Source organism: Dendrobates tinctorius, unplaced genomic scaffold, assembly GCF_039654945.1.
Source record: "Dendrobates tinctorius isolate UK_male_01 unplaced genomic scaffold, ASM3965494v1 ptg000118l, whole genome shotgun sequence".
Classification (NCBI taxonomy): Eukaryota; Metazoa; Chordata; class Amphibia; order Anura; family Dendrobatidae; genus Dendrobates; species Dendrobates tinctorius.
This window is the reverse complement of record NW_027361786.1, coordinates 855,476-883,429: the sequence shown is the minus strand read 5'-3', so window position 1 is coordinate 883,429 and position 27,954 is coordinate 855,476. Positions and strand designations below refer to the sequence as shown.

Sequence of the window (27,954 nt, the reverse complement as noted above, 5' to 3'; positions counted from 1 at the left end):
CAATCCAGGACCTTGAAATGCTTCTTACGAAGCCACTCCTTCGTTGCCCTGGCGGTGTGCTTTGGATCATTGTCATGTTGAAAGACCCAGCCACGTTTCATCTTCAATGCCCTTGCTGATGGAAGGAGGTTTGCACTCAAAATCTCACGATCCATGGCCCCATTCATTCTTTCATGTACCCGGATCAGTCGTCCTGGCCCCTTTGCAGAGAAACAGCCCCAAAGCATGATGTTTCCACCACCATGCTTTACAGTAGGTATGGTGTTTGATGGATGCAACTCAGTATTCTTTTTCCTCCAAACACGACAAGTTGTGTTTCTACCAAACAGTTCCAGTTTGGTTTCATCAGACCATAGGACATTCTCCCAAAACTCCTCTGGATCATCCAAATGCTCTCTAGCAAACTTCAGACGGGCCCGGACATGTACAGACTTAAGCAGTGGGACACGTCTGGCACTGCAGTATCTGAGTCCATGGTGGCGTAGTGTGTTACTTATGGTAGGCCTTGTTACATTGGTCCCAGCTCTCTGCAGTTCATTCACTAGGTCCCCCCGCGTGGTTCTGGGATTTTTGCTCACCGTTCTTGTGATCATTCTGACCCCACGGGGTGGGATTTTGCGTGGAGCACCAGATCGAGGGAGATTATCAGTGGTCTTGTATGTCTTCCATTTTCTAATTATTGCTCCCACAGTTGATTTCTTCACTCCAAGCTGGTTGGCTATTGCAGATTCAGTCTTCCCAGCCTGGTGCAGGGCTACAATTTTGTTTCTGGTGTCCTTTGACAGCTCTTTGGTCTTCACCATAGTGGAGTTTGGAGTCAGACTGTTTGAGGGTGTGCACAGGTGTCTTTTTATACTGATAACAAGTTTAAACAGGTGCCATTACTACAGGTAATGAGTGGAGGAAAGAGGAGACTCTTAAAGAAGAAGTTACAGGTCTGTGAGAGCCAGAAATCTTGATTGCTTGTTTCTGACCAAATACTTATTTTCCACCATAATATGCAAATAAAATGAAAAAAAAACAGACAATGTGATTTTCTGGATTTTTTTTTCTCAGTTTGTCTCCCATAGTTGAGGTCTACCTATGATGTAAATTACAGACGCCTCTCATCTTTTTAAGTGGTGGAACTTGCACTATTGCTGACTGACTAAATACTTTTTTTCCCCACTGTAATATGCGAGGCATCTCCACAGAAAAAACACAACTTATTACACCTTCTGAACTCCTGACGCTGCTCTCTGGAAAAAACTCTATCACATTGCATAGGTTCAGATATTTGTTCAACAGGTGGCAACACCTCTCGTGCAGCTTTGCGTTTGCGCAAACGCCGATCAACCTGAATGGCTAATGACATAGAATCGTCAAGACCAGAGGGAACAGGAAATCCCACCATAGTATCTTTTACGGCTTCTGACAACCCCTTCCGAAAGAGAGCAGCCAAGGCATTATCATTCCAGGTAGTAAGTACTGCCCACTTTCGGAATTTTTGACAGTACAATTCTGCAGAATCACGACCCTGGCTCAATGCCAGCAGGGTCTTTTCAGCCTGATCAATGGCATTAGGTTCGTCATACAACAACCCCAAAGCTTGAAAGAATGCGTTCACATTAGTCAGAATAGGATCATCTGGTTTCAAAGAAAACGCCCAATCCTGGGGATCGCCACGCAGCAAAGAGATGACAATTTTAACCTGCTGCGCGGAGCTCCCTGACGAGTTAGGCTTCAAGGCAAAAAATAATTTACAATTATTTTTGAAATTCAAAAATTTAGACCGATCCCCAAAAAATACATCAGGTGTAGGAATCTTTGGTTCAGCAGCATGTGAATGAGCAAGGTAGGCGGAAATTCCCCGCACTTCCGCAGCGAGCTGCTCCACACGATCAGACAATTGCTTTATCTCCATTGAGAGAAAAAAAAAAATTCCCCCTACGGCCTCAGAGATATAGAGGAAAAAATATATACTCACCTTTTTTTTTTTTTTTTTTTTACAATTCTTTCCTGCTATTGAGTACCCTAGAATCTGCGGTATGGCGGGTGATTCTGTTATGAATGAGTCACCGTAGGAGGCAAAAGCAGAAATACAAGCTAAGTCCAGAAAACCAGAGAAGTTGGCAACTATCAGATTGCAGACCCCTGAACCTATCAACACAACTAGCAGTAGCCGTGGGGGGTTCCTACGATGCCCTAGACCCCTCGATCACAGCCGGAGAAATACATAGGCCTAAAGAAAGAAAGGGGAAATCTAAACTGCCCCAGAGCAGACCCCAAAGCAATAGGCAGCCCCCAAAATATAATGACGGTGAAGCAAGATGAAAATACTAACACAGACAGAAAGATAGACTGAGCAAAGACGGGGCCCCAAAACTACCTAGATAGGAAAGGAAAGGAAGGCTGCTGTCTGCAATCTGCCAAAACCCTATCAAAGACATAAGCCAACCAGCTGATATGAAAAAGGCCCTGAAGCAGCTAGGCTTCAAAAACTGAATCAGCACTCAGGTATTTTCAGAAGACAGAGCTAAATGAATTCCGCACACCCAGCAGGGAATGGCAGAAATCCAGAAAAACAAAGCAAAAACAAAGTCAAAGCACAAAAGCAAAAGGCCGAGCAGCAAACTTAGCTTTGGAGGAGCAGGAATTCAGACTGGTCTCCAAGAATCCCACAGAGAAATCACCCGCAGGGCAGAAGGGCGTCGGCAGCATTATATCCAGTCCGTAACTCCACTCAGCCAGTCACAATCATCAGCCTCAGGTGTTTGACAATCAGGCTCACTACCTTTCTTTACCAGAAGAGGGAGTTCCTCGGGCCTCAGTAATGAAGGGGAAAATGAACTCACAACAATCTTCTCTATATCTCCCCCTATTACCCCATATATCCTCCCTATATCTCCTCCTATTACCTCATATATCCTCCCTATATCTCCCCTAATTACTCCATATATCCTCTCTATATCTCCCCCTATTACCCCATATCTCCTCCCATTACCCCCTATATCCTCCCTATATCTTCTCCTATTACTCCATATATCCTCCCTATATCTCCCCTTTTACACCATATATCCTCTCTATACCTCCTTCTATTACTCCATATATCCTCCCTATATCTCCTCATATTACTCCATATGTCCTCTCTATATCTCCCCTTATTACCCCATATGTCCTTCCTTTATCTCCTCCTATTACTCCATATATCCTCCCTATATCTCCTCCTATTACTCCATATATCCTCCCTATATCTCCTATTACCCCATATATCCTCCCTATATCTCCTCCTATTACTCCATATATCCTCCCTATATCTCCTCCTATCATTCCATATATCCTCCCTATATCTCCCCCTATTACTCCATATATCCTCCCTATATCTCCTCCAATTACTCCATATGTCCTCTCTATATCTCCCCCATTACCCCATATGTCCTCCCTATATGTCCTCCTATTACCCCATATATCCTCCCTATATCTCCTATTACCCCATATATCCTCCCCATATCTCCCCTATTACTCCATATATCCTCCCTATATCTCCTCCTATTACTCCATATATCCTCCCTATATCTCCCCCTATTACTCCATATATCCTCCCTATATCTCCTCCTATTACTCCATATATCGTCCCTATATCTCCCCCTATTACTTCATATATCCTCCCTATATCTCCCCTATTACTCCATATATCCTCGCTATATCTCCTCCTATTACTCCATATATCCTCCCTATATCTCCCCCTATTACTCCATATATCCTCCCTATATCTCATCCTATTACTTCATATATCCTCCCTATTTCTCCCCCTATTACCCCATATATCCTCCCTATATCTCCTCCTATTACTCCATATATCCTCCCTATATCTCCCCCTATTACTCCATATATCCTCCCTATATCTCCTCCTATTATTCCATATATCCTCCCTATATCTCCCCCTATTACTCCATATATCCTCCCTATATCTCCTCCTATTATTCCATATATCCTCCCTATATCTCCCCCTATTACCCCATATATCCTCCCTATATCTCCCCCTATTACTCCATATATCCTCCCTATATCTCCCCCTATTACCCCATATATCCTCCCTATATCTCCCCCTATTACTCCATATATCCTCCCTATATCTCCTCCTATTACCCCATATATCCTCCCTATATCTCCTCCTATTATCCCATATATTCTCCCTATATCTCTTCCTATTACCCCATATATCCTCCCTATATCTCCTCCTATTACTCCATATATATCCTCCCTATATCTCCTCCTATTACTCCATAAATCCTCCCTATATCTCCTATTACTCCATATATATCCTCCCTGCATATTCTATTACTCCATATATCCTCCCTAAATCTCTCCCTATTACTTCATATCTCCTCTCTATACCTCCCCCTATTACTCCATATATCCTCCCTATATCTCCTTCTATTACTCCATATATCCTCCCTATATCTCCTCCTATTACTCCATATATCCTCCCTTTATCTCCTCCTATTACTCCATATATCCTCCCTATAACTCCTCCTATTACTCCATATGTATCCTCCCTATATCTCCTCCTATTACTCCATAAATCCTCCCTATATCTTCTATTACTCCATATATCCTCCCTATATCTACCGCTATTACTTCATATCTCATCTCTATACCTCCCCCTATTACTCCATATATCTTCCCTATATCTCCTCCTATTACTCCATATCTCCTCCCTATATCTCCTCCTATTACCCCATATATCCTCCCTATATCTCCTCCTATTACTCCATATTTCCTCCCTATATCTCCTCCTATTACCCCATATATCCTCCCTATATCTCCTCCTATTTCCCCTATATCTCCTCCTATTACTCCATATATCCTCTCTATATTTCCCCCTATTACCCCATAAATCCTCCCTATATCTCCTCCTATTACCTCATATATCCTCCCTATATCTCCTCCTATTACCCCCTATATCCTCCCTATATCTCCCCCTATTACTCCATATTGGATCTAATCCTTATAAACAGCGAGGAAATGGTTGCGGAGGTAAAAGTGGCTGGGACCCTAGGAGGTAGCAACCATGCTATTTTAGCATTTTGGATAACTAGAGGAGGAAGACCTGTGAAGACTCAGACGTCAAGGTTAGATTTCAGAAAGGCAGATTTTAAGGGATTCAGAAAGAGAATTGGAGGGATCCAATGGCTGGATATCCTTAAAGACAAAAATGTTCAGGAAGGATGGGAAATCTTGAAAAATGAAATTCTCAAAGCACAATCGTTAGCAATTCCGAAAAGAGGGAAGAGTAGGAAGCATTTAAGGAAACCAGGATGGATGAACACAGAACTTAAGCACATGCTAAAAAGGAAGAAAACATTATTTATAAACTGGAAAGAGGGAGGCATATCTAAGGAAGAATATAATGCTGTCTGCAGAACCTGCAGGGAACAAATCAGATTATCTAAAGCTGACAATGAATTGAGGCTTGCAAGAGATATCAAAAGCAATAATAAAGGATTTTGGGGATATGTCAAAGGTAAAAGAAAAGTCAAAGATGCTATAGGATTTTTACAGGATGAAAATGATGAAATGGTAAGACAGGATGTTGAGAAGGCCGAACTTTTAAATTCCTATTTTGCATCTGTTTTCTCTCAGAAAGAAAATGTAATATCAACTGTTCTTCACTGTCCTATTAAGGGAATAGAAGAATCCAGGATATCTATAAACAGAAAGATAGTGAGGAAACACTTAGCTAACCTAAATGAATTCAAGTCTCTAGGTCCAGATGAATTACACCCCAGAGTACTGAAGGAGATAGCAGAAGAAATTTTTGAACCCTTCTCCATAATCTTTGAAAATTCTTGGAGAACAGGAGAAGTCCCAGAAGACTGGAGAAGAGCAAATGTTGTTCCTATCTTCAAAAAGGGGAAAAAGGTGGACCTAGGCAACTATAGGCCGGTGAGTCTGACTTCTATACCAGGAAAGATCTTTGAACAAATTATTAAACAACATGTATGTCAGTACCTGGATAAGAATGAAGTGATTAAACAGAGTCAGCATGGGTTTGTAACTAATCAGTCATATGAGACTAACTTAATTTCCTTCTATGACGGAATCACTGATTGGGTGGATCAAGGAAATGCTGTAGATATAGTATATCTTGACTTCAGCAAAGCATTTGACAAAGTATCTTATACAATCCTTATTGAAAAAAATGACTAAGTATGGAATGGACAAGGCAACTGTTAGGTGGATTCATAACTGGCTTAGTGATCGGACCCAAAGAGTGGTCGTAAATGGCTGCACATCCAGTTGGAAGAATGTCTCAAGTGGGGTACCACAGGGCTCTGTCCTGGGCCCTGTATTGTTCAATATCTTTATCAACGATTTAGATGAAGGAATTGAGGGTAAACTGATTAAATTTTCTGATGACACAAAGCTAGGGGGGATAGCTAATACTAGAGAAGAGAGAGAGAGGATTCAAAAAGATATAAATAACCTGGAGCAGTGGGCAGCAACTAACAGAATGGTTTTTAACAGGGAAAAATGCAAAGTACTACATCTGGGCAATAAAAATGAAAAAAGCATATACAGAATGGGAGGAATAGGGCTAAGCAACAGCACATGTGAAAAAGACTTGGGTATACTAATAGATCACAGACTGAATATGAGTCAACAGTGTGATGCAGCAGCAAAAAAGGCAAATGCAATTCTAGTATGTATTAACAGAAGCATACAGTCTAGATCACGTGAACTCATTATTTCCCTCTACTCCTCTTTGGTCAGACCTCATCTGGAGTATTGTGTCCAGTTTTGGGCACCACATTTTAAAAAAGACAACAACAAACTGGAGCAAGTTCAGAAAAGAGCGACCAGAATGGTGACCGGTCTGCAAACCCTGTCTTATGAGGAAAGGTTGCAGGATTTGGGAATGTTTAGTTTGCAAAAGAGAAGACTGAGAGGAGACTTAATAGCTGTCTACAAATATCTCAAGGGCTGTCACATTGTAGAAGGATCATCTTTATTCTCATTTGCACAAGGAAAGACTAGAAGCAATGGGATGAAACTGAATGGGAGGAGACACAGATTAGATATTAAAAAAAACTTTTTGACAGTTAGAGTGATCAATGAGTGGAACAGGCTGCCACGAGAAGTGGTGAGTTCTCCTCCAATGGAAGTCTTCAAACAGAGGCTGGACAGACATCTGACTGGGATGATTTAGCAAATCCTGCTTTGAGCAGGGGGTTGGACCAGATGGCCCAGGAGGTCCTTTCCAACATACGATTCTATGATTCTATATATCCTCTCTATATCTCCCCCTATTACTCCATATCTCCTCCCTATATCTCCTCCTATTACTCCATATATCCTTCCTATATCTCTCCCTATTACTCCATATATCCTCCCTATATCTCCTCCTATTACTCCATATATCCTCCCTATATCTCCTCCTATTGCTCCATATATCCTCCCTATATCTCCTCCTATTACCCCATATATCCTCCCTATATCTCCTCCTATTACTCCATATATCCTCCCTATATCTCCCCCTATTACTCCATATATCCTGCCTATATCTCCTCCTATTACTCCATATATCCTCCCTATATCTCCTCCTATTACTCCATATATCCTCCCTATATCTCCTATTACTCCATATGTCCTCCCTATATCTCCTCCTATTGCTCCATATATCCTCCCTATTTCTCCTCCTATTACCCCATATATCCTCCCTATATCTCCTCCTATTGCCCCATATATCCTCCCTATATCTCCTCCTATTACTCCATATATCCTCCCTATATCTCCCCCTATTACTCATATATCCTCCCTATATCTCCCCCTATTACTCCATATATCCTCCCCTATATCTCCTCTTATTACTCCATATATCCTCCCTATATCTCCTCCTATTACTCCACATATCCTCCCTATATCTCCCCCTATTACTGCATATATCCTCCCTATATCTCCCCCCTTTTACTCCATATATCCTCAATATATCTCCTCCTATTACTCCATATATCCTCCCTATATCTCCTATTACTCCATATATCCTCCCCTATATCTCCTCCTATTACCCCATATATCCTCCCTATATCTCCCCCTATTGCTCCATATCTCCTCCCTATATCTCCTCCTATTACTCCATATATCCTCCCTATATCTCCTCCTATTACTCCATATATCCTCCCTATATCTCCTCCTATTACTCCATATGTCCTCCCTATATCTCCTCCTATTGCTCCATATATCCTCCCTATATCTCCTCCTATTACCCCATATATCCTCCCTATATCTCCTCCTATTACCCCATATATCCTCCCTACATCTCCTCATATTACCCCATATATCCTCCCTATATCTCCTCCTATTACTCCATATATCCTCCCTATATATCTACACCTAACGGTTCTAAAGAGTGCACGGTCATTCCGGGCTCACCTACGTAGGAGCAATCCAAGCTCCCATCACCATAAAGCCCTGACACATGTAGGGGAAACAGAAAAACCAGGACCCTCGGAACAGCTCACCCAAACCCAACCTGACCAGAAAACCAATCACAACAACCTGACAAAAGCCGGAATCAGGAAGATGGTAGACGAAGGCCAGGAGAGGTACGTAAGTGACTGGAAGAACGACATCATCAGCTCACAGAAACTGACCATGTACCAGAGTCTACAGAGAGACTACAGACTGGCCCCATACCTGAAGAAACTCCCGGACCCCAAAGACCGCAAGATCCTGAGCCGGTATAGACTCAGTGCCCACAGTCTGGCCATCGAATCCGGCCGACACAGGCAGAGCTACAAGCCCAGGGAGGAAAGACTGTGCCAACACTGTGACCAGGAGGCCCTGGAGGATGAGACCCACTTCCTGCTACACTGCTCCAAGTACTCAGTAGTGAGGGACACTCACTTCAGGAGACTCTCACATCTCTTCCCGGATTTCACCACCATGAAGGAGGAAGAGAAAACATAGATCCTGCTGGGGGAAGAAGAGAGAGCAATGGAGATAGCAGCGCAATATGTGAGCGAATGCCATAGACTGCGAGAAAGAGAACTCTGATATGCCATGGACTTCTATAGCCTCATCCTGAATCTGCCCCCATCCACCTTCCCTATGCCATGGACTTTTATAGCCCCATCCTGGATCTGCCCCATCCACCTTTCCTACAGCCCCTTCCTAGCATCCCTACAGTCCCTATCCCAATTCCCTTCTTTACACCTGCTTTGGCAAAACTAATGTATATTTAGTCCTGCCAATAAAGCTTCTTTGAATCTTGAATCTTGAATCTTTAATCTATCTCCCCCTATTACTCCATATATCCTGCCTATATCTCCTCCTATTACCCCATATATCCTCCCTATATCTCCCCCTATTACTCCATATATCCTGCCTATATCCCCTCCTATTACTCCATATATCCTCCCTACATCTCCTCCTATTACTCCATATATCCTCCCTATATCTCCTATTACTCCATATGTCCTCCCTATATCTCCTCCTATTACTCCATATATCCTCCCTATATCTCCTCCTATTACTCCATATATCCTCCCTATATCTCCTCCTATTACTCCATATATCCTCCCTATATCTCCTCCTATTACCCCATATATGCTCCCTATATCTCCTCCTATTACCCCATATATCCTCCCTATATCTCCTCCTATTACTCCATATATCCTCCCTATATCTCCCCCTATTACTCATATATCCTCCCTATATCTCCCCCTATTACTCCATATATCCTCCCCTATATCTCCTCTTATTACTCCATATATCCTCCCTATATCTCCTCCTATTACTCCATATATCCTCCCTATATCTCCCCCTATTACTGCATATATCCTCCCTATATCTCCCCCTATTACTCCATATATCCTCCCTATATCTCCTCTTATTACTCCATATATCCTCCCCTATATCTCCTCTTATTACTCCATATATCCTCCCTATAGCTCCTCCTATTACTCCATGTATCCTCCCTATATCTCCCCTATTACTCCTTATATCCTCCCTATATCTCCCCCTATTACTCCATATACCCCCCTATATCTCCTCCTATTAATCCATATATCCTCCCTATATCTCCCCCTATTACTCCATATATCCTCCCCTATATCTCCTCTTATTACTCCATATATCCTCCCTATATCTCCTCCTATTTCTCCATATATCCTTCCTATATCTCCCCTATTACTCCATATATCCTCCCTATATCTCCTCTTATTACTCCATATATCCTCCCCTATATCTCCTCTTGTTACTCCATATATCCTCCCTATATCTCCTCCTATTACCCCATATATCCTCCCTATATCTCCTCTTATTACTCCATATATCCTCCCTATATCTCCTCCTATTACTCCATATATCCTCCCTATATCTCCCCCTATTACTCCATATACCCCCCTACATCTCCTCCTATTACCACATATATCCTCCCTATATCTCCTCCTTTTACTCCATATATCCTCCCTATATCTCCTCCTATTACTCTATATATCCTCCCCTATATCTCTTCCTATTACTCCATATATCCTCCCCTATATCTCTTCCTATTACTCCATATATCCTCCCCTATATCTCCCCCTATTACTCCATATACCCCCTATATATCCTCCTATTACCCCATATATCTTCCCTATATCTCCTCTTATTACTCCATATATCCTCCCTATATCTCCTCCTATTACTCCATATATCCTCCCTATATCTCCCCCTATTACTCCATATACCCCCCTACATCTCCTCCTATTACCACATATATCCTCCCTATATCTCCTCCTATTACTCCATATATCCTCCCTATATCTCCTCCTATTACTCCATATCTCCTCCCTATATCTCCTCCTATTACTCCATATCTCCTCCCTATATCTCCTCCTATTACTCCATATCTCCTCCCTATATCTCCTCCTATTACTCCATATATCCTCCCTATATCTCCTCTTATTACTCCATATATCCTCCCCTATATCTCCTCTTATTACGCCATATATCCTCCCTATATCTCCTCCTATTACTCCATGTATCCTCCCTATATCTCCCCTATTACTCCATATATCCTCCCTATATCTCCTCCTATTACTCCATATCTCCTCCCTATATCTCCTCCTATTACTCCATATCTCCTCCCTATATCTCCTCCTATTACTCCATATCTCCTCCCTATATCTCCTCCTATTACTCCATATATCCTCCCTATATCTCCTCCTATTATGCCATATATCCTCCCTATATCTCCCCCTATTACTCCATATACCCCCCTACATCTCCTCCTATTACCACATATATCCTCCCTATATCTCCTCCTATTACTCCATATATCCTCCCTATATCTCCTCCTATTACTCCATATCTCCTCCCTATATCTCCTCCTATTACTCCATATCTCCTCCCTATATCTCCTCCTATTACTCCATATCTCCTCCCTATATCTCCTCCTATTACTCCATATATCCTCCCTATATCTCCTCTTATTACTCCATATATCCTCCCCTATATCTCCTCTTATTACGCCATATATCCTCCCTATATCTCCTCCTATTACTCCATGTATCCTCCCTATATCTCCCCTATTACTCCATATATCCTCCCTATATCTCCTCCTATTACCCCATATATCCTCCCTATATCTCCCCCTATTACTCATATATCCTCCCTATATCTCCCCCTATTACTCCATATATCCTCCCCTATATCTCCTCTTATTACTCCATATATCCTCCCTATATCTCCTCCTATTACTCCATATATCCTCCCTATATCTCCCCCTATTACTCCATATATCCTCCCTATATCTCCTCTTATTACTCCATATATCCTCCCCTATATCTCCTCTTATTACTCCATATATCCTCCCTATAGCTCCTCCTATTACTCCATGTATCCTCCCTATATCTCCCCTATTACTCCTTATATCCTCCCTATATCTCCCCCTATTACTCCATATACCCCCCTATATCTCCTCCTATTAATCCATATATCCTCCCTATATCTCCCCCTATTACTCCATATATCCTCCCCTATATCTCCTCTTATTACTCCATATATCCTCCCTATATCTCCTCCTATTTCTCCATATATCCTTCCTATATCTCCCCTATTACTCCATATATCCTCCCTATATCTCCTCTTATTACTCCATATATCCTCCCTATATCTCCTCCTATTACCCCATATATCCTCCCTATATCTCCTCTTATTACTCCATATATCCTCCCTATATCTCCTCCTATTACTCCATATATCCTCCCTATATCTCCCCCTATTACTCCATATACCCCCCTACATCTCCTCCTATTACCACATATATCCTCCCTATATCTCCTCCTATTACTCCATATATCCTCCCTATATCTCCTCCTATTACTCTATATATCCTCCCCTATATCTCTTCCTATTACTCCATATATCCTCCCCTATATCTCTTCCTATTACTCCATATATCCTCCCCTATATCTCCCCCTATTACTCCATATACCCCCTACATCTCCTCCTATTACCCCATATATCCTCCCTATATCTCCTCTTATTACTCCATATATCCTCCCTATATCTCCCCCTATTACTCCATATACCCCCCTACATCTCCTCCTATTACCACATATATCCTCCCTATATCTCCTCCTATTACTCCATATATCCTCCCTATATCTCCTCCTATTACTCCATATCTCCTCCCTATATCTCCTCCTATTACTCCATATCTCCTCCCTATATCTCCTCCTATTACTCCATATCTCCTCCCTATATCTCCTCTTATTACTCCATATATCCTCCCCTATATCTCCTCTTATTACGCCATATATCCTCCCTATATCTCCTCCTATTACTCCATGTATCCTCCATATATCTCCCCTATTACTCCATATATCCTCCCTATATCTCCTCCTATTACTCCATATCTCCTCCCTATATCTCCTCCTATTACTCCATATCTCCTCCCTATATCTCCTCCTATTACTCCATATCTCCTCCCTATATCTCCTCCTATTACTCCATATATCCTCCCTATATCTCCTCCTATTATGCCATATATCCTCCCTATATCTCCCCCTATTACTCCATATACCCCCCTACATCTCCTCCTATTACCACATATATCCTCCCTATATCTCCTCCTATTACTCCATATATCCTCCCTATATCTCCTCCTATTACTCCATATCTCCTCCCTATATCTCCTCCTATTACTCCATATCTCCTCCCTATATCTCCTCCTATTACTCCATATCTCCTCCCTATATCTCCTCTTATTACTCCATATATCCTCCCCTATATCTCCTCTTATTACGCCATATATCCTCCCTATATCTCCTCCTATTACTCCATGTATCCTCCCTATATCTCCCCTATTACTCCATATATCCTCCCTATATCTCCCCCTATTACTCCATATACCCCCCTATATCTCCTCCTATTACTCCATATATCCTCCCTATATCTCCCCCTATTACTCCATATATCCTCCCCTATATCTCCTCTTATTACCCCATATATCCTCCCTATATCTCCTCCTATTTCTCCATATATCCTTCCTATATCTCCCCTATTACTCCATATATCCTCCCTATAACTCCTCTTATTACTCCATATATCCTCCCTATATCTCCTCCTATTACCCCATATATCCTCCCCATATCTCCTCCTATTACCCCATATATCCTCCCTATATCTCCTCTTATTACTCCATATAGCCTCCCTATATCTCCTCCTATTACCCCATATATCCTCCCTATATCTCCCCCTATTACCCCATATATCCTCCCTATATCTCCCCCTATTACTCCATATATCCTCCCTATATCTCCTCTTATTACTCCATATATCCTCCCTATATCTCCTCCTATTACCCCATATACCCCCCTACATCTCCTCCTATTACCACATATATCCTCCTTATATCTCCTATTACTCCATATATCTTCCCTATATCTCCCCCTATTACTCCATACATCTCCTATATTACCCCATATTACAGCCCTATGTGACTCATTACACCACATCTCCTTCTAGCTTTTCTGTCTCTGAACCATAAATGGTTACTGTTGCTCTAAACAATCCCACCCATTCATCATAACACGTGTCATAATAAACCTTTTCCAACATTTTTACTCGCAGTTTATTCCGTCGCCCGCGGCACTGGAGCCTCCCGACCTCTCGGAGAGAAGCAAATCGTCCTCCTGATCCACTTCTGACGGTCATCAATCAAGTTCTTCTCTGACATCCCAGACCTTCCACAATCTTCTCACTATGGAGGTGTCTTGTCTTTGGTCCCTAGTCGTCATATCCCTTCTCAGGATTTGCAGAATACATGGTAGGTTTTTTTGCAGATTCTGTGGGGTTAGTACATGGTGGGAATATAATTTTGCAGATGACAGATGAGCAGAGTTTGGTAACTTTGTGATGTTGGGAGCTCTTCATCCCAGATCCTGACAGGTCTTTCCCAGTCTGTAGATCACTATGTAACACTGTAAAGAGGAATGTCGAAACTACTGCTAGTTCTGAAAAGATTGTTTTGTGGGAATGAGGGGAAGAAAAAAGATCAAAAAAGTCCACGTTGGCTTAGAGTCAAGTAGAAACCTCCTTGGTGCAGGGCTGGTTCCACTTAGTACTTATTCTACTCAGATCACAAATGAGACTAATCTGAAGACCTGATTTCAATTTTCTATGACATTGTTATGCAGTGTTCAGACTTAGTTTTTTGAGGAGTTATTTTTTTTAAAGATTATTTGCTTCACAAATGCTTGAAAAAAAAACACTTTGCTCTTCACATGAGGATTTTTTTGAGTGTTTTTCACAAAGAGGTTTGAAAAATGCCTGGTGGAAAAATAAAAGTGGATGTCCCTTCTTAGTTTGGAGAGGCTGCCTTCAGATCTGCTATGTTCTTGTGAGCAGGTTGCGGGATTCAGTGGCGGATAGGAGGAAGAGCAAGGGTTAAACAGTTTTGCTCACAGGGGAATACACCACACAGGGAGGTAAAGGGTTAAGCAGGGGAATAAACAGTCTAATTGCAAAAGGAGATGCTGAGTTGAAAAATAAAGGATCTGTTAACTGCAGTTCCTGTGTAGCACTTGTGTCAGAAGTTCCTCAAACTGTAACTTCTGCTGGGAACTCAGTAGCGCCGTCAACGGCTGGCGCGGTGTCTTTTCCAGATCCTGTGGGCATCAAGGCTTCGTCTTCTGGTGGCAGCGGTCGGTCTCCGGCACCTTCTGCTGCGCCTAGTCCATATGCTACAGTGGCTGACAAGGATGCGGGCCACAGTAATGTACGAGCCCAACATGGCTCGGCAAATATACACTGGCAAGGTCAGGGCGCAGGTGTCTGTCCCGTATACAGTCCCTCTTATGTGGCACGTGTGCTATACTCACGGACACTGAGCATATGGCACCTTTCTCTCTAGTAGTCACCGGCACACTGCACCTCTCTCTGTAGTCACTGGCACACTGCACCTCTCTCTATAGTCACTGGGCACACTGCACCTCTCTCTATAGTCACTGGGCACACTGCACCTCTCTCTGTAGTCACCGGCACACTGCACCTCTCTCTATAGTCACTGGGCACACTGCACCTCTCTCTATAGTCACCGGCACACTGCACCTCTCTCTATAGTCACTGGGCACACTGCACCTCTCTCTATAGTCACTGGGCACACTGCACCTCTCTCTATAGTCACCGGGCACACTGCACCTCTCTCTATAGTCACTGGGCACACTGCACCTCTCTCTATAGTCACCGGCACACTGCACCTCTCTCTGTAGTCACCGGGCACATTGCACCTCTCTCTATAGTCACTGGGCACACTGCACCTCTCTCTATAGTCACCGGGCACACTGCACCTCTCTCTATAGTCACCGGGCACACTGCACCTCTCTCTATAGTCACTGGGCACACTGCACCTCTCTCTATAGTCACCGGGCACATTGCACCTCTCTCTATAGTCACTGGGCACACTGCACCTCTCTCTATAGTCACCGGGCACACTGCACCTCTCTCTATAGTCACCGGGCACACTGCACCTCTCTCTATAGTCACTGGGCACACTGCACCTCTCTCTATAGTCACCGGGCACACTGCACCTCTCTCTATAGTCACCGGGCACACTGCACCTCTCTCTATAGTCACTGGGCACACTGCACCTCTCTCTATAGTCACCGGGCACATTGCACCTCTCTCTGTAGTCACCGGGCACACTGCACCTCTCTCTGTAGTCACCGGCACACTGCACCTCTCTCTGTAGTCACCGGGCACACTGCACCTCTCTCTATAGTCACTGGCACACTGCACCTCTCTCTGTAGTCACCGGGCACACTGCACCTCTCTCTATAGTCACTGGGCACACTGCACCTCTCTCTGTAGTCACCGGCACACTGCACCTCTCTGTAGTCACCGGGCACACACTGCACGTTCCTCTCCCTCTCTCGTGCCCACTGTTGGCGGCAGGAGATGGCGGACACTGGCCTGCACCCTGCTGATGCTCCCAGGACAGAGCACTCCTCTGCCTGGCTGCTGCTGGACACCCGACTCCCTTCAGTGCAGCGGTCCCTCTGCAGACATCGGGGGACCCTGTCAGTGCTGCCTGTCACGGCGCCAGTGCTCTGTGTGGGGAGTGGAAGCGGAGTGCGCCGTTCACCTGTCTGCGCGCTGCCCTCTGTTCACGCCAAACTCCCCTGCTACGTGTGCTTTCTACTTTTATCTCACCGCCCCCCCTCTGTCAGCAGGAAAGTCCGCCTCGCTAGAGCTTCCCCCAGGCAACAGGGGAAGGTCCGCCTCATTAAAGCTTCCCCCAGCGAACAGGGGATGCAGCCTTTTCAGTTCTGGACCCAGCACGCAGGTACCCGTGGTCTGGTCGCCCCCTTACACTCCTCCTCTCCTTTAGCTCACCATTCTATGGTCACGAATTCTTTGTGCTCCTTTATGTTCTACAGAGGTGGGACCGATTCCCACAATTTTTGCATCCAGAAGAAATTGTCCTGTGCATTCTGCAGAGGCGAATCACCAGCATGGTCACATAGAGTACCTTGAAGCTCCTCTTTAGTTTGCTCGTTATAGGTACTCAGCAATTCAGGTTGAGTGGTAGAGTCAGGTTGGGTCGCAGAGAACGGGAGTACGTCCGAGTTCAACGAAGCAGCCATCTCTGGAGCCTGTTCCTTTTCTGGGGCAACATCTGAGGGGGGTCGAGAAATTCTTCCTCTTTATAATCAACAGCTGCAGGAGGAAAAGTCTCAGGTACACTTTGCATCTCTTCCATTTGGTCAGGATCCCTTGGGCTGGCGGGCAGTAAACTATCCAGTCCAGAAAATGAAGTAAGTGGTTCTTTCTCCTCACAATCAGGTACCGTGGGAGCGGGCGTTTCAGGAACACCTGGCACTTGTTCCCCTTTTTCGAGTTGATCCTCACAAACGGGACCCTGGGATCCAATTTGGCATTTCACCAGATTTGCCTCCACACGCCTGAGTACCGCATACATCTTACTATAGGCAGACGACGCCTTCTCCCTCACTTCTCGGTGTCCGACGTCGTGGCTCTGTCTGGCTCTGGGTGCGGCTCCTCTCTTCTCACCATACCATTTCTTCCAGGGGCAGCGTTCTTTCTAATTAGCAGGACCTTCGGAGGGGTGAGCGGATCTTCACCGATGGCTGTCTTGGGTAGGGCAACTTCTGGACAGGTGTCCCAGTCTTCCACACATCCAACACCCACTTCTGCGCCTGTCTCGTGGGTGCTTTGGTCGGGATTGACATCCTCTACGGGAAACATACCCCTTCTGCATTCGCTCTCCACCCCACGATATGGGGTTAAATTCTGGAGCTGCTGCTGAAGTTTTCTTCATGCTGCGCACCTCTCCTCTAACTTCTTTCATCTTTTGTTGTGAGTTACGTCGGGGTATGGCATTGGACTCCAAGACAGCAGCAAGGGCTTCCTTCAGGCTCTCGATTTCTGCCCATATTTTCCGCATTCCCTGCCGTAATTCACGGGACCACTCTGGTCCTTCCTCGTTCGGGGTGGATACCTCGCAGCTCCGGACCATCCAAGCCAAGGTTGCAGTCCCCTGCTCCAGCTGTCTTTTGTGCGCTTCTGCCGCCATCTCTGAAAATGTCAGGCGGGTTAGCTCGCTGGCACTCACGCAAGGCTTGCCTAAGCAGCACATCTCTACAGCCTGTCACTGGCTAGTCTCGCAGCACTATGTCAGGGGGTCCTACACCTATGCCATCTCGCTTAACAATCGCAGTGTGGATCGCCTGCAGCATGTTCATGTATTGGGTCACGGACTCCACCTTCCTTTGGACATAGCGGAAAAAGCGCATGCGCAATTTTCCTACGTCCATAGGGTCTCCATGTGTTTCCTCCAGTATTTGTGACACCTTATTAAAAGTGTCCTGTTCTCGAGGGGGTCGTAGCATGACAGAATCCCTCGCCTCTCCATCTAAAGCCATCCTGGCAACCTCTGCCTCCATTATGGGGGTCATGGGATGCATCCTCAACTTACCCCTGACTCGCTCACTCCAGTTCCATACCAGAATGTTACTCCCTGTAAACTTAAGGAGGTTACTCAATATTGTCCCCAGCGGTATACTAAAGGATATGCAGAGTTCAAAAATAAAGGATCTGGTAATGGCGATACCTGTGTAGCACTTGTGTCAGAAGTTCCTCAAACTGTAACTCCTGCTGGGAACTCAATAGCACCGGCAATGGCTGGCGTGGTGGTGTCTTTTCCAGGAAGGTCCTGTGGGCATCAATGCCCAGTCTTCTGGCAACAGCGGTCGGTCTCCAGTACCTTCCGCTGAGCCTAGTCCATATGCTACAGTGGCTGACAAGGGTGGGGGCCACAGTAATGTACGAGCCCAATGTGGCTCGGCAAATATACACTGGCAAGGTCAGGGCGCAGGTGTCTGTCAGGGAAGCGGTCCCTCTTATGTGGCACGTGTGCTGTATTCACAGACACTGAACGTACGGCACCTTTCTCTCTAGTAGTCACCAGGCACACTGCACCTCTCTCTGTAGTCACCGGGCACACTGCACCTCTCTCTGTAGTCACCGGGCACACTGCACCTCTCTCTGTAGTCACCGGGCACACTGCACCTCTCTCTGTAGTCACCGGGCACACTGCACCTCTCTCTGTAGTCACCGGGCACACTGCACCTCTCTCTGTAGTCACCAGGCACACTGCACCTCTCTCTGTAGTCACCGGGCACACTGCACCTCTCTCTGTAGTCACCGGGCACACTGCACCTCTCTCTGTAGTCACCGGGCACACTGCACCTCTCTCTGTAGTCACCGGGCACATTGCACCTCTCTCTGTAGTCACTGGGCACACTGCACCTCTCTCTGTAGTCACTGGGCACACTGCACCTCTCTCTGTAGTCACCGGGCACACTGCACCTCTCTCTGTAGTCACCGGGCACACTGCACCTCTCTCTGTAGTCACCGGGCACACTGCACCTCTCTCTGTAGTCAACGGGCACACTGCACCTTCTCTCTGTAGTCACCAGGCACATTGCACCTCTCTCTGTAGTCACCGGGCACACTGCACCTCTCTCTGTAGTCACCAGGCACACTGCACCTCTCTCTGTAGTCACCGGGCACACTGCACCTCTCTCTGTAGTCACCAGGCACATTGCACCTCTCTCTGTAGTCATCGGGCACACTGCACCTCTCTCTGTAGTCACCAGGCACATTGCACCTCTCTCTGCAGTCACCGGGCACACTGCACCTCTCTCTGTAGTCACCAGGCACACTGCACCTCTCTCTGTAGTCACCGGGCACACTGCACCTCTCTCTGTAGTCACCGGGCACACTGCACCTCTCTCTGTAGTCACCGGGCACACTGCACCTCTCTCTGTAGTCACCGGGCACATTGCACCTCTCTCTGTAGTCACTGGGCACACTGCACCTCTCTCTGTAGTCACTGGGCACACTGCACCTCTCTCTGTAGTCACCGGGCACACTGCACCTCTCTCTGTAGTCACCGGGCACACTGCACCTCTCTCTGTAGTCACCGGGCACACTGCACCTCTCTCTGTAGTCAACGGGCACACTGCACCTTCTCTCTGTAGTCACCAGGCACATTGCACCTCTCTCTGTAGTCACCGGGCACACTGCACCTCTCTCTGTAGTCACCAGGCACACTGCACCTCTCTCTGTAGTCACCGGGCACACTGCACCTCTCTCTGTAGTCACCAGGCACATTGCACCTCTCTCTGTAGTCATCGGGCACACTGCACCTCTCTCTGTAGTCACCAGGCACATTGCACCTCTCTCTGCAGTCACCGGGCACACTGCACCTCTCTCTGTAGTCACCGGGCACACTGCACCTCTCTCTGTAGTCACCTGGCACATTGCACCTCTCTCTGTAGTTACCGGGCACATTGCACCTCTCTCTGTAGTCACCGGTCACACACTGCACGTTCCTCTCCCTCGCTGGTCCCCACTGTTGGCGGCAGGAGACAGCAGACAATGACCTGCACCCTGCTGATGCTCCCAGGATGGAGCACTCATCTGCCTGGCTGTTGCTGGCTACACGGCTCCCCTCTGCAGACACCAGGGGACCCTGTCAGGTCGGCCTGTCACGGTGCCGATGCTCTGTATGGGGAAGAGGAGTGTGCCTCTCACCTGACTGCGCGCTGCCTTCTGTTCGCGCCAAACACCCCTGCTGTGAGCGCTTTCTCCTTTTATCTCCCCACCCCCCCCCCCGGTCAGCAGGAAGGTCCGCCTCGCTAGAGCTTCCCCCAAGCAACAGAGGAAGGTCCGCCTCGTTAAAACTTCCCTCAGGGAACAGGGGATGCAGCCTTTTCAGTTCCGGACCCGGCACGCAGGTACCTGGGGTCTGGTCGTCATTCTTACATACTGTTCAATCTAAAGCCTGGGGAAAAAAAAAACCTATGGAAAAAATACTCCTCCATAACTCTATAGCTATGTTCCCACGATGAGTATCAGATGAGTTTTTGTATATTTTCTGCACCAATTTGCTAAATAAAGTTACTTACGTTTTTATCACGTTTTTGACACTCGTTTTTTGTCTCGTGTGTATTATGTCAAGTTTTTCAATATTCCTGGTATTTGACTTAGAGAACAGAAACATTTATACCATCATATGTGAGTTGAATGCATTTTTTACATGTAGATTTTAAGCATCCAATGCAATTTAACGGGCAAAATCTGCACGTGAAACGCACAGCATCCGCAAGAGAATTTAACAGGTAGCAGATTGCAAACTCGAACCACAAATATATGCATCCACTTTGCTGAAACTGTTTTTTTTTTTTTTTTGTCGTTTCTTTGGCTTTTTTGTTAATTTTTGAGCCTTATCGTTGACATATATTACGTAATGTGTAGTGTCTTCCGAGCAGAAAACATTTGAAGAAGGGTCAGCTCAATTGTTGTAACCGCTAGCTATGGTCGACAAGGTGTCTTTTTAAGGTGGATTCTGTCCATCTGTTTCCTGAAACAGTTTCGCCCGGGAAACCTCCGTGGCTGCGCTGGTGTCTAACAGCATCATGTGCACAGAGCCAGATGACGCCTTAGGATACATGAAGAGGTTAAAAGAGTCTCAAGAGCATGAACATATGAAAAACTGTTGTTTTTACATAGTTCATTCTTTTGAACATTTTCTGAGAGCTTATCACTTAGTTTTCACAGCGTAATCCTCCTTTAAAAAAAAACCGCTGTGTGCACATATCCTTACAAATCTCTTCAAGAAAAGAAAAGACCTAAAAAAAAAAACTCTGTGTGAACAGAGTCTTAAGGATCTGTGCTTTTAGAACAGCTCAGGGTGAAAATTGGCTCTTATGGAAGAGACCCAACCAGCGGTGTAAAAATCACAGGGAGCCAGTCACAGATGGTGCGACCACGAATAGGTCCACGTGGGAAGGGATCTGCCAATGCTAGCGCCTGTTTCCCTTGAATGAGCATCCGAGGACACAAATTCAGCTGAAATGTATTGTGGTACAGTGATCTGCCGGCTCCCTGCTCCGCAATACATTCCACCGACCAATCTAAGGGCGGCAGCTGATGTCGGCGTGCCTATCAAGAGCGTGCCAAAATCAGCTGCAGTTTATAGAAGAGCACATGGAACATTGTGGGAGTGGAGGCAGCTAAGAAAAATCTTTTATTGGTTATAACAGGAAGGGGTCCAAAATGGGGGACATTATAACAGGAAGGGACCAGGATGGGCAACATTATTACAGGAAGGGGCCATTATGCGAAGGAGCCCAGGATGGGGGACATTATTACAGGAAGGAGCCAGGCTGGGGGACATTATTACAGAAAGGGGCCCAGGATGGGGGACATTATTACAGGAAGGAGCCAGGATGCGAAGAAACCCAGGATGGGGGACATTATTACAGGAAGGAGCCAGGCTGGGGGACATTATTACAGTAAGGGGCCCAGGCTGGGGGACATTATTACACGAAGGGGCCCAGGCTGGGGGACATTATTACACGAAGGGGCCCAGGCTGGGGGACATTATTACAGGAAGGAGCCAGGCTGGGGGACATTATTACAGGAATGGGCCCAGGATGGGGGACATTATTACACGAAGGGGCCCAGGATGGGGAACATTATTACAGGAAGGGGCCCAGGATGGGGGACATTATTAGAGGAATGTAGAAAGCTAAAAGGGCCCATGCATCTGACCAACAAGCTGCTGGGGACACAGGTCCTAATTTTGCCTACGTGCCCATCAGCCTCTATTTACACTACTGAATCAGACTATGTATTGAGATTATTGAGACTTTTTTTTAAGGCAACACTGCAATGGCAAAAACCAAGCAAAGTAACTAATGACAGCCAAACAAGATAACCCTCTTTAAACAGTATGTTTTGAGGGGGATTTGCCGGCACTAAACAACAAGCAGAATGAACATAATCCTGCCTTCACAATTGCAGCCAGGTATGTGTTTTTCTGAAATACTATAGAGTTTTAGAGAAAACATCAAAATTGCAAAATTTTTGCTTAACGTGAAGTTGCGCTAAAATTTTGCAATTCTTCACATTTTCACTGCCGGCTCCACCAAAATAGTCAGAACATGAGAAATGGGAAATAGCGGTGCCTAGTGAAATCTCTATCTCGGACGCCTCTTGTCTTCCTGTGATCGCCGTCCTTGTACTTGATTCATGTGGATGTTGCGTCCTGCGTCATCCACAGCGTCTTCCATCGCGCTGCTGCACAGGTGCACTCCTCTGCCCTGCAGAGTACAGAGCGTCGTCCAGCGTGGCCCTCGGTGGAGTTTCTTCGTGCTCAGCTGCAGCTGATTATCAGGTCTCTGCCATGTGTGTACACAGAGAGAGATAGAGAGAGACGCATAGAGAGTCCTGTCAATCAACTGATGCTGAGCGGGGACGGCCGGGGGTCTGCACCGGACCAGTCAGGTCCCTATAGTTCACGGTCGGCTTTTCCAACTGTGTTTTCTCTGAAACACTCCAGCATTTTGGGGAAAGACTTATCAGGCTGCAGGCTCTGGTTCACTCTGTCCCCGGCTCAGGGTGCCTGAATATAGTCACAGTTTGGGTATGTGCACACGTTGTGGATTCGTGTGCGGATCCGCAGTGGATTTGGCCCTGTGGATCCGCTGCAGATCCGCAAGTGATGTACAGTACAAAGCTAATCTATGGAAAACAAAAACCGCTGTGCACATGCTGTGGAAAATTCCGCGCGGAAACGCAGCAGTTCATTTTCTGCAGCATGTCAATTCTTTGTGCGGATTCGGCAGCGTTTTTACACCTATTCCATTATAGGAATCTGCAGGTGTAAAAACGCAGGCGAAATCCGCACTAAATCCACAATAAATCTGCAGGAAATCCGTAGGAAATCCGCAGGTAAAGCGCGGGCATTTTGACCTGCGGATTCTGCAGATTCCAAGCGGAAAAATCCACACACGAATCCGCAACGTGTGCACATACCCTTACCCTTTAACTTCAGAGACAGGAAACCTGCACACAGGGAGAAAGCTGAAAAGAGGACACATATGTATCCCATCTAGTGGAATGGACTCCAGACTGACACATTGTAGTCAAGTATCTGATCTGTACAACTGTATCTAATGTATCCAAAGCACCTGAGATGTCTACACTGGATACATCGCTATCCACTTCTCTGCTGAGAGCAGGACCAGATAGGAGTCTGCAGCATAAATACGTTTTCTCCATTACCGATAGTAAATACATTTCTTGAAAATAATGATACATCACAACTAAATATATGAGAAAAGTGTGGAAAGTCTCAATAATGAAGCAAACATACCCACAATATAAGCAGATGGGGGGAGCGTGAACATATTTTGTATTTGAACCTGACCTGATTGATGTGATCATATGGGACCTTTCTAATGCACAGATGGGCCCATTGCATTGAGGTCAATGTGCACAGGATTGATGATAAATATCTGATCTCTGTGACCCCCCAACGATCACCAGAATGGTCGTCCCAATCCCACTCTTCCTCCTCACTGCAGGACTGGATGGAGGTTGAGTTTTAACGACTTATTCGCTCTTCTGCTTAAAGGGAACCTGTCCCCAGTTTTTTGCCATATAACCTACGGCCACCACCTTTCAGCCCCATGGGACAGCATTCTAAAATGCTGGATATGTAATGCCGATTTGTCCTGTAAAGCAAAAAAATACCTTTTGTTATACTCGCCTACGGGGCGTTCCGCTCCGATGGACATCGCTGGTCTTCATCCAATGCCTCCTGTCTTCTTGTTCCTTCTCTGCTTCATTTGAAGGACGCGTCCTACGTCATCCACACAGTGTTCCCCTTCGCGCTCCTGCGCACGTGCACTTCTCTCTGTCCTGCCGAGAACAGAGCAAAGTACTCTAATGCGCATGCGGCCTTTCCCCGCGCATGCAAAGAACTCGAGGGACCACCCCATAGGTGAGTATAATATAAGATGGATTTTTTTGCCTTGAATTGGAGTCATATACCGCATATTAGAACGGTGTCAAATGGGGCTGAAAGGTGGTGGCCATAGGTAATATGAGAAAAACCTTTAAAGGAAACCTGACAGGTCCGCCGTGCCTTCCAAACCAGCAGCGTGTGTACATTAATTTATAAATATCCTAACAAACCCTTTCTACTGTATAACTCATTAACATGTGCGTCAAAAAGCTATTTTTACATTCCGTTATCAATATGCAAATAACTTTCAGACTAGTCGATGAGGCGTTGGTTTCCTCAGACTAGTCGTTCCAATCAGCAAGCACCAGCGTCATCACAGTCTCTGCAAATCTCATACATGCGCGTGGCTTTCTTTCTTACACCTTAGTGCACCTCGAAAGTTGAGTGTACACTTCCCGGCTGCTGAGGTGCACTGCACATGTGCGGAAAGAAAGAAGAAGTCCGATATCCACGGAGAACCCTAACATCAGTTGCCGACTCGGCGAAAGACATTTCCTCTAGAGTCCTAGAGACAGTCTTTCTCTTTGTTCCCGGTCATGTGGAGTGCGCCGCTGAGGCTGGAGAGTGTACATCCGGCTTCAGTGGCGCAGTGATGTGTAAGGAAAAAAGTGGCGCACACTTGTACGAGATTTAGGGAAAGACAGTGATGACGCCAGCCCTTGCTAACCGTGTTATCTTACCCACAGGGGAGTGATAACATGGTGAGAGGGACGACCAGTATGGGGAAAACAGTTGAGTGGTCTGTGGAAAATATCGGAGGCATGTCCAATTTTGATCTGATGGTTAGGAATAAAATCAGCAATGGGTCCGTGACAATGTCAGACCACACTTGAACTGACAGAATGGAAAAGGTGGTGAATTTGTTTTGCTTTTCTTTTTGTTTCTCCACGTATGAGAAAATCGGATGACACTCAGATGAGAATAATTCTTCCAATTTTCTCATACATGAAAAAAATTGGATGTCTGAATGAGGCATAAAGGAGTGAAGGAAACAGTACTGTGCTGTATTTCACTGCATCGACCCTGTAGATATTGAATTGATTAGCAGGGTGCATGCATGACCATGACCACTACTTCATTGAAGCTGGGCTGAGAGGAGGAACAGGAACTTTGGGAACCTTTGTTTTCATAATCTATGCAAGTCCCAGCAGTGGTCCCCCAGTAATCAGACATTTATTACCTATTCTGTGGATAACTAATACATGTTTTTTGTAGGAAAAAGCCTTTAAGGTCTTTGATTGCTAATTTAGAAAATTAAGTTCATGACAATGACACATTGACACATGGGATTATGATCACAGGCTCACTGAAATTTGGGGATCAGGACAATAATACACTAACATTAGGGACAGTCGGACTTTAAAAGAATGACAAATCTACAGACTGGCCAAAAGGGGGCCCATATCACATCTATTAGGTAAGATTCAGTTCTTGTTAAAATGTAGGTGCAGCACTTTCATAAAAAAATACTGTTCCAGTACTACCTCCCTCCATTGAGTCACAATTATTATGATTGGTTAAAAGCCCATGACCTTTATTACCCAAGGATCTAAATAACTCTCAGTCCATCCCTGATTTTTCCTATTGTGTGCACTGAATCTTCTAGGGAAAGGTCAAAACTGGAATGTAACGGACATGAAAAGAAAAATGAAAAGTATCTTGTAACATTCAAAAGGGACCGCCATGGGGTCTGTGTCAACCCTTGTGGACATGCAGATGCACTGATAAGAAGATATAACAGTGTGTGATCAAATCATTAGTGGTGTGAATCAGGCAGTGGAAATATGTCATCATAAACAATGGATGGATCATGTCTCTATTATTCCACAGTAATTCAAACAATAATCAAAGGATATTCATATACCATATTCTGAGGAAATATAGCATTCCTTTGTAACTGCTCCCATTTTATGACTCAGTCTGTTATTTATACAAATTTCTAGTGCCATGGAGACCTCGTTTTTTTATGTGGATACAAAAAAAGGTAAAAAAAATCCTTTGTTATCGTCATATACCAACATTACAGCATGGTCTTATATGGGCATTATAGCTAATGCTACTGGTGTTATTATATAGGCAAAGTTCATACTATAGTTTCAGCAATATTATGTGCATATTAGGCCTCAAGGATAAAATGATATCATGAATCATTGTTGCACCACTACACAATACTGCCATATGCTTGCAATTTTAGATCCAGGGAAGTGTTTTGGCACTGATTCCTATAAAATTGTGAAATAAAAGTGCAATGCTCTGTCATATGACAAATTTTTCAAGTATTCAAGTGTTGCCTCTGTAGCAATTTTCCTCTTGAATGTGTTGAAAGCTTTTCGAGGCTTGACTGTGTCCCGTTCCCATTACATCTTTATTTCACTAACTTGGCCTATTTTCATACGGCACCACAGAGGACACATCCCCCATATACATTGTACAACATACATAGTCCATGCAAGTTTTGGTTTAAAATTTGCAACCATGACTTTAGATAGCTGCAATGTCACACAGTGAGCCACAATGTCACCATAGTCTGCAGGAAAGTGCTCTAAAGAAGATGACCATGAACTAGAACCTGGTCATGGAAAGTCTTAGTACCATGTTGCCAAAATCTAAAATCCTAATGGGTTACGGGGCCATAATGTGAGTCACAGAGCGCAAAATATTCAGATATACTACTATAGAGCATGGGACAGCCATGGGAACGGCAAAGCAAATCACTGAGGTGATCTATACCTCTAGACCTGATGGGCAAAACCTCTATATAATCACATCTTCTTATCAAATACACTATTGGGTGTAACAAGACTCTAGTGGTAACTATATGTTTGTCCCGAGGGCTCATCTAATGAATGTGTAACCATCCTCCTTTGCCCACAAGTCCTGGCAACGTCCCAGAAAAGATACCTGTTATAACAGAGTATTTGGGTGTGAATATCAATCACTACTCTATGAACCTGGATATCCTCCTAAATCTTTTTAAAAAAAAATGGAATTGCAAATATACCTGATGGAAATATCTTTAGAAAACTAGTCCAATTGTGCATGGGATTGGGTCCTCTGTTTACGAAAAATAGCGCTCTAGC

At 45.1% G+C, this 27,954-nt stretch overlaps 1 protein-coding gene across 1 annotated transcript in view; it reads left to right on the top strand.

Annotated features, from left to right (window-relative positions):
* Positions 1 to 14,081: 14,081 nt before the first annotated feature.
* LOC141101490 (limbic system-associated membrane protein-like) overlaps positions 14,082 to 27,954 on the top strand; it is a 28,641-nt gene continuing 14,768 nt past the window's right edge. Inside the window, exon 1 of the mRNA XM_073590615.1 lies at positions 14,082 to 14,299. Within this exon, the coding sequence (XP_073446716.1) occupies positions 14,236 to 14,299 (64 nt within the window). The 5' untranslated portion in view covers positions 14,082 to 14,235. The remainder of the gene's footprint in view (positions 14,300 to 27,954) is intronic.